The sequence below is a fragment of the Dermochelys coriacea genome, chromosome 18 (genome assembly GCF_009764565.3).
Source record: "Dermochelys coriacea isolate rDerCor1 chromosome 18, rDerCor1.pri.v4, whole genome shotgun sequence".
NCBI classification, from domain to species: domain Eukaryota; kingdom Metazoa; phylum Chordata; order Testudines; family Dermochelyidae; genus Dermochelys; species Dermochelys coriacea.
Genome location: NC_050085.1, coordinates 10809014 through 10826204, shown reverse-complemented (window position 1 = coordinate 10826204; position 17191 = coordinate 10809014). Strand labels below are relative to the sequence as shown.

The 17191-nt window shown below is 41.6% G+C and overlaps 2 protein-coding genes across 3 annotated transcripts in view; both read left to right on the top strand.

Annotated features, from left to right (window-relative positions):
• Positions 1-7719, top strand: part of LOC119845199 (tumor necrosis factor receptor superfamily member 1B-like) — a 40582-nt gene extending 32863 nt beyond the window's left edge. The window contains exons 5-10 of one of the 2 annotated variants that reach the window (XM_043499910.1): positions 995-1088; positions 1188-1396; positions 2207-2284; positions 2961-2971; positions 3444-3687; positions 5419-7719. In XM_043499910.1, the coding sequence (XP_043355845.1) occupies positions 995-1088; positions 1188-1396; positions 2207-2284; positions 2961-2971; positions 3444-3687; positions 5419-5720 (938 nt within the window). In that variant the 3' untranslated portion in view covers positions 5721-7719. Of the gene's footprint in view, positions 1-994; positions 1089-1187; positions 1397-2206; positions 2285-2960; positions 2972-3440; positions 3688-5418 lie in introns of both variants that reach the window. The other variant, XM_038377142.2, reaches the window with a different exon arrangement.
• A 2590-nt stretch (positions 7720-10309) lies between these two features.
• VPS13D (vacuolar protein sorting 13 homolog D) overlaps positions 10310-17191 on the top strand; it is a 195712-nt gene continuing 188830 nt past the window's right edge. The window contains 2 exon segments of the mRNA XM_038377201.2: positions 10310-10444; positions 14790-14952. Coding sequence (XP_038233129.1) covers positions 14856-14952 — 97 coding nt within the window. The 5' untranslated portion in view covers positions 10310-10444; positions 14790-14855.

Here is a 17191-nt window from a genome sequence, read left to right as displayed (position 1 = left end):
TGAGTATTTTATTTTTCTTTTAGGGTGTAATTCATCGCTATGCAGAGGGCCAGCTCAAGGCCTATGAATTATTTAAGTCCTATTTTGAATGATTAAGTGGTATGTGAGCCTTGTGCTGTCTCTGCACAGGGAAGAAATTTCTTTCTTATGATCGAAACGTTAATGTTTCTAGAATGGAGACATTCATTATTTTTAATAGTGGCTTGCACTATAGTGCCTTTGGTGTCTGCTGTGTATTTGCTGCGGGCTATATTGTTTTAAGTGGCATTGAAGTATGACTGTGGGATGTAGTATGACTCTTAAAGTATACGTTCCCCAGCAGCTTTGTGTTGCAGAGCTTTCGTTTCATTCTGTAATCTTCCTTCCTCGTGCCATGCAGTGAAAAGGACTTGTTATGATCCTGTCTCTACTTGCGAAATACGCGTTCTCCGTTTCCGTCATTCCTGCTTGCTGAACGTTGTTTGGATTGAATCAAGGTTTAGACAGTATTTTAAATTTTGTGCCTACCTCGATTGGCCCCAGAATGGTGATGAATGTACTGATGTGAAGAAAAAGCATCGCACCCAGAGGCTGCTGGGGAAGGGGGACTAATTTTTTATGGTTGCCAAATGCTGCAGTCCTTACTCAAGTAAAACTCGGTTGACTAGGTTAGGAGTTTTGCCTGATTAAGGATTGGCAAAGACTGCAGGGTTTGGCTTTTAATGCCATGTTTTAACTGCTCCAGTTGATTCCAAGAAACCCTTTGAAAAATACCATAGCCCTCAAGGGCATAGAGATGACAGCCCAATTAATCTTTTCTTCTGTAACTGGGATTCTGTCCTTATCAAGAGTAGAATGTGGGATGCTTGGCTGGGAGGCTGTCAAAGCTTGCGCTTTTGTTTTACTGTCTCTGTAACATTTTCAGGACCTGTATGACCCACCTAGAACTTTATAATTCACCTAGCGTTTCTCAATAAGTGACTAACTGGCAACATTTGGAAATATATATTTAAAGGAACGGACATTGCGAATACAGACTGTTCCCCCTGCCCCCCTGGCACTTTTTCAGATGAAGACTCCTCAACTGCCTCCTGCAAACCACACAGAGTGTAAGTCACCGATTTGCCCTTTCTAATTTAACAAGACATCAGCCTGTAATTGTGTCCGGGGATGGTTTTGTTTTTAAACCCTCCTCTTGTTTCTTGCAGCTGTCAGTCAGTGTCTGTTGAAGGAAATAGCACAAGTGACACAGTCTGCAGTGATTCTGAGGTAGATGTTCCTATCATAGCAACATCTCCTCACACCACCATGCCCAGCACTGGCCAGCTTACAGCAGAAAGCTCCGTTTTTGGAACCAAAGAAATAAAAACCAAAGCTGTCCATCAAGGCCTTTCTCCTGATGTCTCTCAGACCATTGGTGAGCTATTGATTAAGTTCACTTTTTTTTTTCTGTTCAGGAAGTGAGGTGATGCATAGGTGTTTCTTTGCTGATCGCTTATGAAATCATTTGCAAATGCAAACTCTCAATGCTTGCATTCCATTGGATGAGTTCAAAAAGCCTTGCTTGGACCGGTTTGTACATCTTCTCTACCCCCCCGCCCCCCCCCCAAAAAAAGTACCCAGCTCTAGTATATGGCAAACTTCCTTCAGGGCCAGATTATGTTCTGTCTCTCCTGAGAGATGCAGGAGGAGCAAGTGCAAAGGCGTAATGTCTAGAATCTGGGCTTAACAAGCCTCCCGGGAGTCATTCTGATGTATGGCAGTCTTAGCCAGGCTGCCTCTGAGCAGCACAGCATCTCCATAGTATTGAACACAGTGGGGATGCTATCTCCTTCTCCTGGCATACCTTTTATGCTGAGGTCTTAGGGTTCCTTGTGTCAGCCCTATGCTTCTCCTGCACCTGGGGAATTCTCCTCCTGGCCTAGTGTGGCTCTCTGATGGGTGTTGTGTGGGCCAGAATCCATCCCTCCATAGTGTGGGGCCAGAATCCATTCCATAGTTTTTCAAAACTATGGGAAAGTCCAAATTAATGAGGCAAGTGAGATCAAAATAAGATTTTTTGTATCTATCAACCAAAACCAACGCTCACTGTTAAACTTAGATGCACAACCAATGTGTGTGATATTTAACTTTTATAGTAAAGGAGAACAAAAAAAATAAAAATCACCAGTTTTTACCAGTACAGCTTAGTTCTGTCGGCCAAATTATTTCTCTTTGTTTTGTGTAGGTATAATAGTAGGATTGACGTTTCTAGCACTCATCGTATTTGCAGGGATTGCCTGTTTCATTGTTTATAGAAAAAAAGGTAAGATTCATGGAGTGAAAATCACACATGAAATTAAATGAATAAGAAGCTTAGATATGCAAATGCTAGTCTTCTAGCCACAATATTCAATATGTATTTGGGGTGAAATTCTTCCCTGCATGGAAGGCTGGCATGAGACCTGTGCACCGCTGAAGCCTCATATAATCCCTCGTATCTGAGACACAGGCCTATAAGCCTCCAGCGTTCCCATGAAATCAAGCATCTGTGCAACAAAAACTCACACTGCAGTTTGTAAAGTATTTTGTGCTTCATAATAGAATTACACAACATTATTAATTGTTGTTTTATTTAATTATTATGGCCATGATTTTGATTGTGATCAGCACTCTTTGTCCTTTCCGCTAGAGTGCGCTGATTATTTAATTCAATTGATTTTTGAGAATCCCCTTGTCCACTGCATCTGTCCCAGACTCCAGGCACATTGCAGAGTGAATATAAAGTAAATGTTTGATAATGTTTTAAAACAGGGTACACAACCAGGTCTGCTCCACCCACAGATGATACAAGAACAAAATAAAATGCAGACTCTTGCAGACAGCATCTGCCCGTTTAGTTAAAGTGAAGCTCTTGGTAATTGCTAATATTTGGTGTTTTGTTTTTAATTGTAACTTTCTTTTCTCACTTGCAACATCATTTGGTTCTTGTCCAATTGAAGCTCCAGATTTGGTGAGTATCAGTTCATTCCTTCTTCCCTGCCGTCCCTTTTCATTCCTTAATGTTTTATAAATTCATGCAAGATCAATATCTGTTAAAAATATAATAAAAATAAATAGCTGGACAGATAAGGGGGATCGGTTGCCCCCTGAACAAGTTAGAGCCTCAGATGCAACAGTTTGCAATGGCCTTGTAGTGGTCAGTATGCCAGTGGGTTCACCAGGAAATCGCTAAAGGTTTCTTCAGGCCCCTAAGTACAGACCTAGGACATAAAGGTCAGACCATCACCTGGTGTAAATTGTTGTGGCTCCATTGACATCAGTGAAACTATGCCAGTCGACAACAGCTGAGGATCTGACCCAACCAGTGAAATAAAGGCCCAGGCTTTATTTCAACCTAATATCTTTTCTTGTTAGGTCAAATTTTGTGAGACTTTTTTTGCCATTTACTGTAACCATCCCAACCCTTCTTGCGTCCTTAGAAGCAGCCTGACAAAAGGCAACGAGATACAGGAGCACAGAGCGCCAGTGGTCCTAAGCAGGAGGAGCAGCACCTCTTAGAAACTCCTGTGTCAAGCAGCAGCTCTTTGGACAACACAGCTTCAAGAATCAGTGGAATAAGTATTAAGAACACAGAAAAGAAAGAAACAGAGAGAACTCAACAGAGACGTATGACCTCAGAAGGTTGTAATCATTACAGTGGAGCCAGACCCAACTCTGCAAGCTCAGGTAAGAGTTTATCGGAAGGCGAACACCGAGCCCTCCAGTATTTTATTATCGTTTTTTTTAACATAGAGAGTGCCACAAATGTCAATAGAATGTTAAGTTACAAGACAAGTGGTGGGAGTGCGTGGAGACAGTTGATAAGAAGGAGGGAGGAGTGACTGCTTGAAGAAATAGGATTGGGAGACTAGCGATGCTGGACGGGTGTGGACAGAATGTTGTAGGCTGTTGCCCCTTTGGCCTGAGCAGTTAGCCAATATCTGGGGCCCTTGCAGGTTGTTTCTATTAGGAAGAGAAACTGATGATATGAGCCAGTGTTTTCGTTGATGCAATCCTGTTTTGTTGATGAAGAATTTACATAAAGTCCTGTCTCCCTGAACACGCTAGGACCAAACAATAGGCAGTTTCCTTGTTCACCATTTTCAAGTCTGCCTCTTCAGCCATTTCCGTGCCCAACAAGTTCTGTCCCTGTTCCCTCTCAAGGCCATGCTCACAGTCACTTCCCTCACTGTCTGAAGCTGTGTGTGTGTGTGTGTGTGTGTGTGTGTGTGTGTTTAGGAGAAAGCCAGCAATCAATATTCTAGCAGGGAACCCCTCAGATCACATGGCTTAGCTAATCAGGCTTTGCCATGTGGCCTAGTGCCTTGGGTGGTAGCTTCCTACTGTTTCCAGCTATCACTACATAAAGGGACATGTAATTGCTCCTTCCATTTAGCCCGAAAGAAGGGGGCCCATTAGCTTTTAACCATGTCCTTGGTTGTTCATATATCAAAGTACAGCTTGTTGGCAGCCGTTAACATCTTCCAGAAAAAAACACAGGCAAAGGGGGCAGCATAGTTGTAGGTATTAAACTAAGAGGTGGGAAAAGGAGACACGGGAGCAATAAAGCAAGAAAACTGGGAAGAGTGTAGGGAATGAGATGGGGAGTAAGGGAAGGAAAAAAAAAAAGTCAACAAATATCCAGGGAGTCAAAAATGATCCAAAGACTCTGAATGGTTTTTGTTGCCCCAAAATCTGTATGGATTACATCCAAAGAATCTGTGTTAAAAGAACGTTAAGGTTGCAAGGGCAAGCACGCAACAGTTAGGAAATTCCAGAATTAACGTTGCTTGTGCAGAATTAAGGTTTCTGTAACCTAATTATTGAAAACAGCAGGACTTTCTTAGCTGAAATTTTCCCCAAAAATTCAGCCTGGGGCAGACACCTGGCATAAAAATTTTAGTCCAGACAGGTTAAGTTTGGCAAAGCTATAAGCCAAACAGAAAACAGGAGCTTGTATTGGAAAGTGTTTTGGTAACCTTAACTCTAGGGGTATGTCTACACAGCAATTTAACACCCTCGGCTGATCTGTGCCAGCTGACTTGGGCTTAGGAACTGTTTAACTGCTGTGTAGCTGTACAGGCTGGAACTGCAGCCCTGCAAGGTGGGAAGGTCCCAGAGCTTGGGTCGAGCCTGAACATCTCCACTGCAATTAAACAGACTCTTAGCCTGAGCCCTGCAAGTCTAATTCAACTGGCTTAGGCCAGCCTCGGGTATTTAATTGCAGCGTAGACGTACCCTAACTGGTGCTACCAACTCGGCCTATAGTAAGAGAAGGAAGGAGATTTCAATATCTTAATTTGTTTTAAAACTTGTAATTGTTTCTTAAGTCATTAAACTGGATAAAGAATCTTATCATCCTGCTGTAGGTTTCACTCTTCCACTTTTAATTTGTTTTGTTTTCTGTTTGTTTCACAGAGCATTCTGGTAGTGGAGGAACGCAGGTGAATGTAACTTGTATTGTTAATGTGTGTAATTCAAACCACAACCCACAATTTCCAGAATCAACCACTTCAACCACTATGGATTACGAAAATGTTCCCTACTGCACTCCAACAGAGGAAGAAATTCCCCTTTCTAAAGAAGAAAACCCCTTGAAAAGAGAATCTGAAATTCAAATCTCAGTGGAAGCTGCAGATAGTTTGCCTCCAAGCTTACCGTTTCCAGAAGAAAAGCCATTTCCTCTGAGTGTTCAAGATGCAGGGATGAAAAATAGCTAAAGAAGATGACAGATCAGATATTGACTAATAAAACTTTAAGCAGCTTCTGATCTGCTAAAATAAACAGTGCGTTACAAATATAGCATTCTTATGGAGACTTAAAATCTAAAATGTATCTAGATATGGAAGGATTCAGAACCTTTTAAAAAAGTTTAAACGCTCTGATATGTAATGGCTTTAAAAGTTGAAGGAAGATCTTTGCAGAATTCAGTGATATTTTTAAAAGCATTCTTTTTCTTTTCAATTTAGTAGTTTGTTTATCCATCAAATTGTCACATGCAAGCTTCCTTCTGTCATGCATTTACCACGGGTCTTGATCCTGGCCAAGAGAGATCTCCTCTGCAGCTGAAAAGGAAGTGTATTCAGTCATTGACCTATCTGCTGACTCTGCCTCCAGGATGCCATTTAGGGATAATGATGGGATTTTTGATTCACGCATCCCATTGGCTAAGAGCTGGACTAAGACGAGCATTCCATGAGAAATGAGCTGGTGACCAGCCATCCAATGCTATTGATTTAGCCACATGTTTTTATGGCATCAAATTATACCATTTCCCATCTGATCCACCCACCTCTCAAAATATTCACTTTTTTTGAGGGATGTATGCTTCAGATCTTTCCTTCTGTCCTTGATATTTTTTGCTGCTGTTTTCTCTTTCTCTCTCATACCGTGGAGGCATATCTGTTCTCTAAGATTTGTGTGCATTGGAGGGTAAAATCTTCTACATGAGTTTTTATACTAGATTACAACTATTCTATTCAACAATAGCAAAAAAATGCACTTATTTTTGTGTCAGCAGTACATATTTAATATATTTCTTTAAAAAAGAAAGAATATATATAAGTAGAACTTGTTACACTGAAGAGGAATTGTCATCTTTGTGCCATGGTTGATTCTTATGTCATTTCATGAGGTCTGTCAGAGAGAACTATGTGCGCCAAATGTTTTCCTCTACATTTCAATTAATAATGGTGAAGACCCAGGCAAATGCGTCTCTCATACAGCTCATCCTGGTTGACCCCAGGAAACGGTGAAAGGCTGAATGGAATGAAACCTCAGAACCACAAAATCAGCTGTTCGTGATTGTTATCCTCTAGTAGCTGATCTGCAAGGGGATTGTACTCCCTACTGACAACTAATGGAGACTTTTCTTTAGCGCTGGTGACAGAAGTCTGCACTTTTGAAGCTCAGGTTCTGGGATTGTACTTTCCATAATCATGTTGCACATGTGTGGTTTCACCAGCAACTGTGGTGTCTGCATTCAAACATAAATTTATTACAAAATGCCTGAGTAAGATTCAGGCTAAGTCACACTGGAGTCTGAATTCTGTCCTTATTAAAACACCTGCAAATCCTATTGGAGCTGCTCAAGAGTAACAGAATGCCAAATTTATTCCGGAGGCTTTGGGCTGAAGAAAAATGCCTTTACGTAGCATTCATTCAACAGCTGCTGAAGAGCAAGTATGCTTTACGCTTTCACTAAACTTTCAGGAGTATCCTTTGTGGCTGTGGAGGTTAGCGGTGAAACATGCTGAAGTATATTTTAACTTGCATTTGAGAGTATGCTCTGAAATGACTTAGCATATGGAAACTCTGAAATTTATCCAAAACCACAGAATTTGTGCTTAACATAGGACTTGATTGTACAGCAGGCTATTTCCAGCAATGTGCTGAACGTCTGTATCTGTTGCTCATCACTTCCAAGAACTGGGTCTGTATTGAAACAGCAGCCCAAAGGAAAAATCAGGGGTTCAACCATGGTAGTTAATTTATGGGCTCTTCATATTATGCAGCTGCTTGGTGGAAGAAAAATCCTATGTATTCATGTAGGTAATAGAGAAGCATTTTTTAAATCTGTTCATAGATGTGTATAAAAAAGTAAAAATGTGTTTTTATTTTTATAATTTGTGACTTGAATTCTCCTGTCGTTTCTATTAAACAAAATGCCTTTACATTTTCTTTGTTTTAAAAAAAATTAAAAAACCTACCATTTGTTGATTTAATTTGCATCCCCTTAATTTCTGTATCCAAAACATTACTTTTGGCTCTTTTTTTTTTTTATCATTATTGCCTAATTCAAGCAGGTTTGATCAAGTTCAGTCTCATCTACCACTTTCTAAATGTTGGTACTAGTTTAAAATTAAGTTAGGATGTAGTAAAAAGCCATTAATCTTGAATTTCAAAGATGAATGAAGCCGCGATCCTACAATCTGCTCTGTGCCCTGTTCCTATCCAAATTCCTATTGACTTCAGTGGTGGATGTGTGTAGCTGTGTGGAACTCATTGCAGGATGAGGGGCCTTAGTGATTATATTAAAAGATACAGTGTATGGAGTGGTACACAAAAAAACAGTACATGTAAACAGGCCTATATAAATATTTATTACAGCCAACCCTTGATGACTGGCCTACAACGACGCTGCAAACCCTTATGCTAATGCCACCTCGTGGAGAATCTCCTTTTATCGCAGTGGTTCTCAAACTTTTGTACTGGTGACCCCTTTCACATAGCAAGCCTCTGTATGTGAACCCCCCCTTATAAGTTGAAAACACATTTTGATATATTTAACACCATTATAAATGCTGGAGGTGAAGCGGGGTTTGGAGTGGAGGCTGACAGTTTGCAACCCATGTAATAACCTCGTGACCCCCTGAAGGGTCCTGACCCCCAGTTTGAGAACCCGATTTATCTCCTGTTGGAGAGGTCTGTGGTTTTACAGGTTGAAGAACCAGAATTCTATTTCCTGCTTCTCACAACACTGATATACAGAAAATTGTCCCTATGTATATGGCCACAACAGCTTGTTACAAAGGGTCACTGCCCCTTTATTATGTCTAAAACATGTGCTTTATGTGGCATCTATTAGTTCATGACCATTATCAAATCAAGTGCTATTAAGGAACATTTTAACATGCTGAAAATGTTTTGAAGCAAAAAACATAGTTTCACACACTTTTTAAATTGTATCACATTGTGTGGTGGCCTCCCGTACAAGTAAAATTTACCCTGCATTTTCCATAGGTATCCTTGGTCCTTGAAATGTAGGTGGTTCCCCGGTTATGCTCATTGATGAACATCTCTATTACACACACAATGATATACCACTCATGTGAAATGGGTATATGGCTCTGGTGCATATTTAGTGGTTGTACTGGGTGTGTTCCTATTGCGTGGGTGTGCACCTACTGCCAGAGTTGCTGCCTCTTGTGATTTAATCACAAGTCTTGCAATATTTATTTTCTTTCATGTGCCAGCTGCTGGAGTCATAAAATCATAGAACTGGAAGGGACCTCGAGAAGTCATCTAGTCCAGTCCTTGCACTCAAGGCAGGACTAGGTATTATCTAGACCATCCCTGGCAAGTGTTTGTCCCACCTGCTCTTAAAAATCCCCAATGATGGAGATTCTACAACCTACTTATGCAATTTATTCCAGTGCTTAACCACCCTGACAGGAAGTTTTCTCTGATGTCCAACCTAAACCACCCTTGCTGCAATTTAAGCCCATTGCTTCTTGTCCTATCCTCAGAGGTTAAGAACAATTTTTCTCCCTTCTCCTTGTAACCTTTTATGTACTTGAAAACTGTTATCATGTTTCCTTTCAGTCTTCTCTTCTCCAGACTAAACAAACCCAATTTTGTCAATCTTCCCTCAGAGGTCATGTTTTTTAGACCTTTTATCATTTTTATTGCTGTTCTCTGGACTTTCTCTAATTTGTTCACACCTTTCTTGAAATGTGGTGCCCAGAACTGGACACAATACTCCAGTTGAGGCTTAATCAGCACGGAGTAGAGCAGAAGAATTACTTCTCTTGTCATGTTTACAATACTCCTGCTAATGCACCCCAGGATGATGTTTGCTTTTTTTTTTTTTTTTTTTTTTTTTGCAACAGCTTCACACTGTTGACTCTCATTAAGTTTGTGATCCACTATGACCCCAAGATCTCTTTCCACCGTACTCCTTCCTAGGCAGTCCTTTCCCATTTTCATGTGATAGCATCAGACTCTCGCGCTTTCACTTAAAAATCAGAGCATTGTTACCCTTCTGAGTGGGAGACAAGCTTGAAAAGGGGAAACGGTAGGGCTCAAAAACCAAAGAGAAAAATAAACCAACAACCCTCGCTATTATGGTCTAAAATCTCATTATTTTGAAGCCAGTCTGATGATGATGGGGGGGGGGGGGTTGTTGACTCTATGATGTCTGAATGCTGGGTGGTGGTGGCATTGCAGTGGGTGCCCCCCCCCGTGGGCTGCACCCCTCCCCTCCCCACCTTACTGCAGTGCACGGTGGTGAGCGGCCAGGGCGAGGCACAAGGCTCATTGGGCAGCGGCCGGGCTCCAAGGGGCTGCCGCGGGGCAGGTGTTTCTTTACAGGGGTCTGGCTGGGCTCAAAAGGGGGGAGGGGGAGCTCAGCGGTTTGAGCATTGCCCAGCCTTGTGAGTTCAATCCTTGAGGGGGCCATTTGGGGAGCGGGGGGGCTGCAATGGGGGATGGGTCCTGCTTTGAGCGGGGGGGGGGCTAGATGACCTGCTGAGGCCCCTTCCAACCCTGATCTTCCCTGGAACGTTCCGCCAGGCCCGGGGGGAGGGGACGACGATCGATTGCTCGGCACTCTGCAGGCAGGCGGCCCCATCCGTTAGCTCCGGCTCGATTGGCGCAGGCTCCGGCTCACTCACTCGCAGGCCCTGCTGCACGAGCGCCATTGAGGGGACCGGGAGCGAGGCAGGTACCTGCGGGGGGGGGAGGGGAGGCGCCGCCGCCAACGGCTTCGGGGAGCGGGGGACGCTGCCTGCCTGGGCTCCTGTCCCTGTGAGTGACCCCCCCCCCCCCGACACCTGGTCCTCAGGGAATGACCCCCCCCAACCTGGGTCCCCGCCCTCAGAGCGTGACCTTTCCCACAGCCCGGGTCCCCTCCCCCTTAGCTCCCCAGGGGCCTGGCCCTCACAGAGCGACCCCCCCCACCCCACCCCACCCCGGGGGCCTGGCTCTCAGAGTGACCCCCCCCCCCACCTCCCCGCGGGGTCTGGCCCTGGCTGTGAGCCTCTGGCTCCCTTGCGAGGGCCCTGGCACCCCTGCCCCCCCCTTACCCCCTCCCTCCAGCTGCCCCCCTCCCCCAAGCACCCACCCGAGCGCCCTTACAGGGACCCCTGGGGCAGCCCCAGCTGTGCTCTTCGCAAGGTGACCTTTCCCTGCCTCGTGCCAGTAGCACCCCGCTTTTCCTAGGGGTTTATTTCTGCCTGTTCCCCAGGCAGTGACCCCACCCGCCCTCCCCCCTCGGACTGTGTGGCCAGAGTCCAGCAAGGTGTCAGCCCCCCCAGTAATCCCTGGACCCTGCACTAAGACCGCCCTTCCCGTGGGCCTGCCTTTGCCAGGGGCCAGGCTCTGCCAGCCCACTCGCCACAGTAATCCTCCCCTGCAGGGCCTGGGCCACCGGTTTAAAAGCCCCCCCCCCCCCGTCTCTCCAAAGAGTCATCATGAGGTTTATGAGATTTCTTGACACCTCCTCCCGTCCTGTCTTAATGCAGTCCCCACTCCTCCAGCCCTTCCTGATAAATGTTTACTTACTCTTGTTTATGCAAGTGAGATTGTACATCTCCCACAGTTAATTTAAACTAAGGTCAGAATTTCCTTGAGTTTAACTCAAGTATGATGACTTGCAGAAATGTGTCTTTTCCTTTTCATGTGGTCCTGATTTTTTGATACCGTATCCAGTTCATCCTAATGCTGTCTCAAGGTTTTCATCTTGATTTTGCATCCACAATTCCCTCTGAAGGGTGGAGTGGAAAGGATAGGGATATTGTTTACATGTGGGTTAAAACTTTTACTTTGTTAGTCATAGCTGCAATTTCAATCTCAACTAAAAGTGGAAGGTGGATGCCAGTATCTGCTGTGGAAAAGACAAGACTTTAGTTTGTGGAGTGTAGCTAGCCTTGCCTATGGAAACTATTAAAGGCACTTTAAGTCAAAAGATCAGATCATTTTAAATAATGAACTCCTTGACTTTTTAATATTGTTAATATTTTAATAGTTTGTTACTTTGCATTATTTTAAGATGTTTAACTTTTAGTTCTAGTCAGTTTCACTTTTCAGCCTTAGCACAACTCTGTGTTTGGGTTTTTAATGCTCAAGAGAAATTGAATGTTTGGAGGCGGGATTTAATAGAAGAAAGGTTTTATTGATATTTTAAAAATGTAAACATTCATGTTGCAACCATCAGTCAAGTAAAACTCATATTAGCTATGGAAAAACCCTGAATTTTAATATAAAAATTACAATGTGGTCCTCAAATTAATCATTTTCTTTTATTGTCCTGCTTTTTTATGAAAAGTATCTTTTTCACTTTCTACCACCTGCAACTCCACGTTTTAAAAAATTGATTCATGTTGCTTTGGGGAAAATCATGTGCCCCCAGACACACAATTAATAAAACAGGGGTATGTATAGTATTTTTTACACATCATGCTGTGTATTCACCCTTTGTTTGCCAATGTTTAGGTAAGTGCTTGGTCCTGCTCCCATTGAAGTTAATGAGAGCACAGTGAGGCATAAATTTTTATTTTCTGGCAACAGCACGGATTGAAATATAAATGTTTGGTAAAGATTGTGAGGGTAAAAAATATAAGTGGTAAAGAGTCCTCTGGCACCTCATAGACTAACAGACGTATTGGAGCATAAGCTTTTGTGGGTGAATACAACATGCATCCGACGAAGTGGGTATTCACCCACGAAAGCTTATGCTCCAATATGTCTGTTAGTCTATAAGATGCCACAGGACTCTTTGCTGCTTTCACCGATCCAGACTAACATGGCTACCCCTCTGATAATTGTCAAAGTATGTGTATTTTATCTTTAGAATCTTGACAGTATCCCTTTAAAAACTGTAAGATCATGCTAGCTGTCTGTATTATCTGAGCTTATGGAACCTGAGCAGATAAGAAATTAAAACTAAGTAACTTGTTTTGCAAGTGTTTATAAGAGTGCCACAAAGAAATAGAATTAAAGGCCCTGTCCTGGAAGCTGATCCACACAGGTAGATCTCTACTGGTTCATTGTACCCATTGACTTCACGGGGTGTGAGGATCCTCCGACATGAATCAACTTGTAGAATTGGGGCCTTTGTTAGCAAAAGTTGAGTTAAGCTTTCCATGCATACACGCTACTCTTTCAATTCACATCCACTAAGGCAAGATTAATGGCACTAGATTATTTTCAGCAATGGGTGCTGGCATCCCAGCATGGTCAAGTGGCTTCTTATTTTATGAACATAGAATCATAGAATATCAGAGTTGGAAGGGACCTCAGGAGGTCATCTAGTCCAACCCCCTGCTCAAAGCAGGACCAATCCCCAACTAAATCATCCCAGCCTCTCTCAGAGAGAGGGAGCTGGATTCCACTCCTTTGTGTGCACCATCAGTAGAATTGATTATCAAGTTTCAATCAGCTGGACCTGGGCAACATGATTACATGTTGGTCAGAGAGCTTAAGAGACTAACAAAATAAATACAACATACATTTTTCAGACTGAAACTACTAAAGGTGTATAATGTATCACTAGATTTTTTTTTAGGGTATAAATATTTAGTGTATAGAAGTGTAAGAAGGCACATGCTTATATTTGCATCCTGTATATAGAGCTAAATAAAAGTTAGGATGAAATTACCCATTTTTTCCTGTTCTAAGGACAGATTACCTTCTACAAAAGTAACTGCTTTTTAGGGGACAGGAAATCCATCAGTTTTCACTTTTGGAGTTTCCAGTGCACTCTTCTTTCAGGGAGCTTGGGTTTCACTCTTTGTATAATGGAAAGGGCTGGAAGTTTGGCTCACTTCTTTTCCCAGAAAACCTGATCTGTAGAGTCCCTGAGATTCACAGAACATGGGCATTGGCTCCTCCCAGTCATTTCCAGCCTCTTCACAGAGCAGTGCTGCAAGGACTTCTCTTGCTAGCTGCTGTTCCTGGGAATCTTGTTCAGGGAGTCTTACACTCAATGGAGTGGGGATAGCAAGTAATATTGACCAGCTCAGCATTAATGTGAACTAAAATAAGTTTTGGGGTAGGTATGAGCGTGTGCATGCACGTAAACTCAGATAGCAGTGATAGACATGGTATGAAGCCGTACGTAAAAAATTGGGGAGAGAACACTGTCACAGAGTGTGGCCACCCTCCACTCCGGACCATAATTTCCAAAGTTGAAGAATCCAGACCTTATGGAGTACTAGTGGAGGGGTTTCCTATGGGAATTGAGGAAGAGGTACAGAGACAGCACATTAACCTGCATCCAGAACTGCTTATTTTCAGTCTCCTTCCTCCCTGAAGACAGAGAGAACAATGTGGTATCTTGTCTTTTATTGCTTCAAAATAGGACAGTGCTGCAATATGAAAGATGCAAATTAATTTTTGTATGATGATTCTATGAGTAGAGGTTATACTTCCATAATATGATCTTGTATAATGCTTTGATCATTAGATCTCAAAGCACTTTAAGAGACAGGTCAGTATCATTATTCCCATTTCACAGATGGGGAAGCTAAGGCACAGAGAAATGAAGTGATTTGCTCAAGGTCACTCGGCAGGCTAGCAGCAGAGATGGGAATAAAACCCAAGTCTCCTGAGCTGTGGTCCAGTGCTCTATTCACTAGGTCACTCTGCTTAGTGTTTTTAATCACTAAAGCACTACAAATCTCAGTGAGGAAAAGGTTTCAAAAAACGTAGTGCAGTCTACAGCAGTAAAGATTGCAGCAGGTGAGGTGGTATTATGGGAGATCATACTGTCTAATATTGTATAAATAAAATCAGTTCAAATAGTAACTTCATTGTGCTATGCTCTGACCTAGGATTAACAGGGTAATTAAAAGTAGCTGTACATAGCAAAATTCTTACATTTTTTTAAGCAGCTGCTCTAGGAAAGCATCTTGTACTTAATATTAATTTTCCAGTGCCTTTGGGATGGGATGATTAAAGTGAAAATTGTTTGCAATTGTGTCTCAATTTCTGTATGTTGGAGAGTGGGAAATGGTTTGAGAGCACGTAGTATATCTCTTAGACATGTTTCCCTTTTGCATTTAAAACAGAATACAACTGAACTATGGAACAGAGGATGACCACAGAGTCTTAGCCACCCCTCCCAGGATACAGTCATGTTAGAGGGACTGGTAGCCTGGGTCCTCAACACCTATTTGGGCAAATATGTCAATAACCTGAATACAGACCAACTCTCAGTAGCTCTTCTGAAAGGTAAGAGTTATTAGCACTGTTTGATGCATCTCTGTTTTATATTTTAAGAATTGTATTGATAGAATGATTTTGTATTCACTGAAAGCCGGAATACATATATTGAATATATTTTACATTTGTCTTACTGAATAGCACTTGTTCTTATATTGTAGTAATAAATTGACATAAATAAAAATATACAATTAAAACAAAAATAGTGAGTAAATCTTCCTGCTTTCCAAGGAGAGGTGCTCCTTAAAGGGTTACTGCCAGCTTAATTTTTTTTAAATAGACTAATGAAAAAAATGATTTCCTGATAATGCACCCTATTAGTGTGTACTGAGGGTTTGCTTTTGAAATCTGTAATAAAATCTATATGGGTTTTCTGTTCTTCTCTATTCTTGATGTTTTGAAGGGTCTTCTGGGAACACCCCAGAACAACAGCTCCAAATGTGCCCAAGCACACCCTTAATATGTTTGCACACACTTGTCTGCTGCCTCTTTTGTTTCATTTTCAGTTTTGCTGCTGCTGCTGCTGCTGCTATTAATAAGGAACCTCTTTCAGAGCCTTGCAAATGTTATGCATCATCCATGAACGGTGAAAGTGACTATGCACTTGCCCACTGTGCATGTGTTTCAAGTAAAGAAGTTGACAAAATAGAAGGAAATAATATTTTGTTTAATCTATTTGTTACAGTAATCATAGGGGTTGCTTGCAACAGTGTAGATCTGATATTTTTTTTTAAACTGGCGTTCCTTTAAATATCACATGGCAATAGCGAGTGTTTCAGGAAACCATTGTATTCTCAAGATATTTAGTAAAATATTTAAAGTATTTTTACAGAACATATATCAAAGAGCATACATGAGTCCAGTTGATGATATGGGTTATTCGTTTAATTTTTGAAAATCAGTAAAGCCAACAGTGTGGCATGTGATCTCTTTATCTGGGGTGCTCTATGGAACAGGGATTTCAGGAGAATTTTGAAGGTGAGAAATAGTACTTACCAAATGTTAATTGGCAAGTTGTATCAAGCAGATAGAGATGCTTTTGATAGCATATTCAGGGTGAACGAGGGAAGAGATTTGGAGAGAAGCTTGGATGGAATATAGGCATCTTAATAGTTGCTTTAGTTTTCAGTACGTAGTTGCAATGATAGTTTGTGTGTGCATGTTTGTGAAATTTCTTCTCACACTTTAGAAGGTACATAACAGGTAATGGTGAGAACTTATTTGAATACTCACTGATTCACTCATGAAAGGTGGGGTAATAACTCATGATTAAAAAAAAAAAAAAAAAAGTCTTGACTGAGTTACATAATGTAGTCCCTCACCTTCACTTGTTTTGAGAAGAAATTTTTTACACTGCAAGGAGCCAGTTTTGACTGTTGGTTATTTAAAGAAATAGTTCTAGGATGGAATTTTGGCTGACTGTCAGTGTACAGTGTTAAGCTCTTTTTGACTCTTGGTTGGACCAGCCTTGAGCTTTATTCTTATTATCAGGTACAGGGATAGGACTGATGGGTGAGAAACAAATAGAAGTATGCATTATATTGCCTCTGCCCTGAAGAGTTTACAGAGTCCTCTTGCGTATTTGTACAGTGCTTAGCACAGGGTAGCCTTCATCCTGATTGGAGCTTTTGGGTGCTATGACAATAAAAATAATAAATACTGAAGCAATAAAAATGTAGTCACATAAAGTTCCTTCAGTGTATGAAGTATATTTCCTGACCATCAGAGACTACAAACTTTAGGATTTCATGGAATAGATTCTTAGGGTCTGTCAACTTCTTTACTTGTTTAAAATCATCTTGTGTGTGTATTTTTGTAATTTCCAGAAAACATTTGATTGGTGGGGTTTTTTGTTTTTTTTTAAATTGCCTTCCAGATATTTTGCTGTTGATGGAGAAGTTCAGATTAAGTAACTTGAAATATACCCTGTGACCATATCAAATAACTCTGGCAGATGGCATTTAAAAAATCATTACAAAATATTAAATATCACATCTAATTTCCCCATTCTTTAAAATGATAGATTTGCTTTGCTCATGAAATAGAATTTTTATCCCACTTTATTTATTTTTATTAGTTTTAAAGAAAAAACTTATTTCAGACATCTCCTGTAATTCTTCTCCTCCTAACAAAAAAACAAGATTTATATTCTGCATTACCTACTGAAGTCAATGAAAGTTGTGTGCATTTAACAGATTATGGGATTTGGCCTCAGGTTTTCAGTATGCGGCCATGTTTTCTTGTAAGG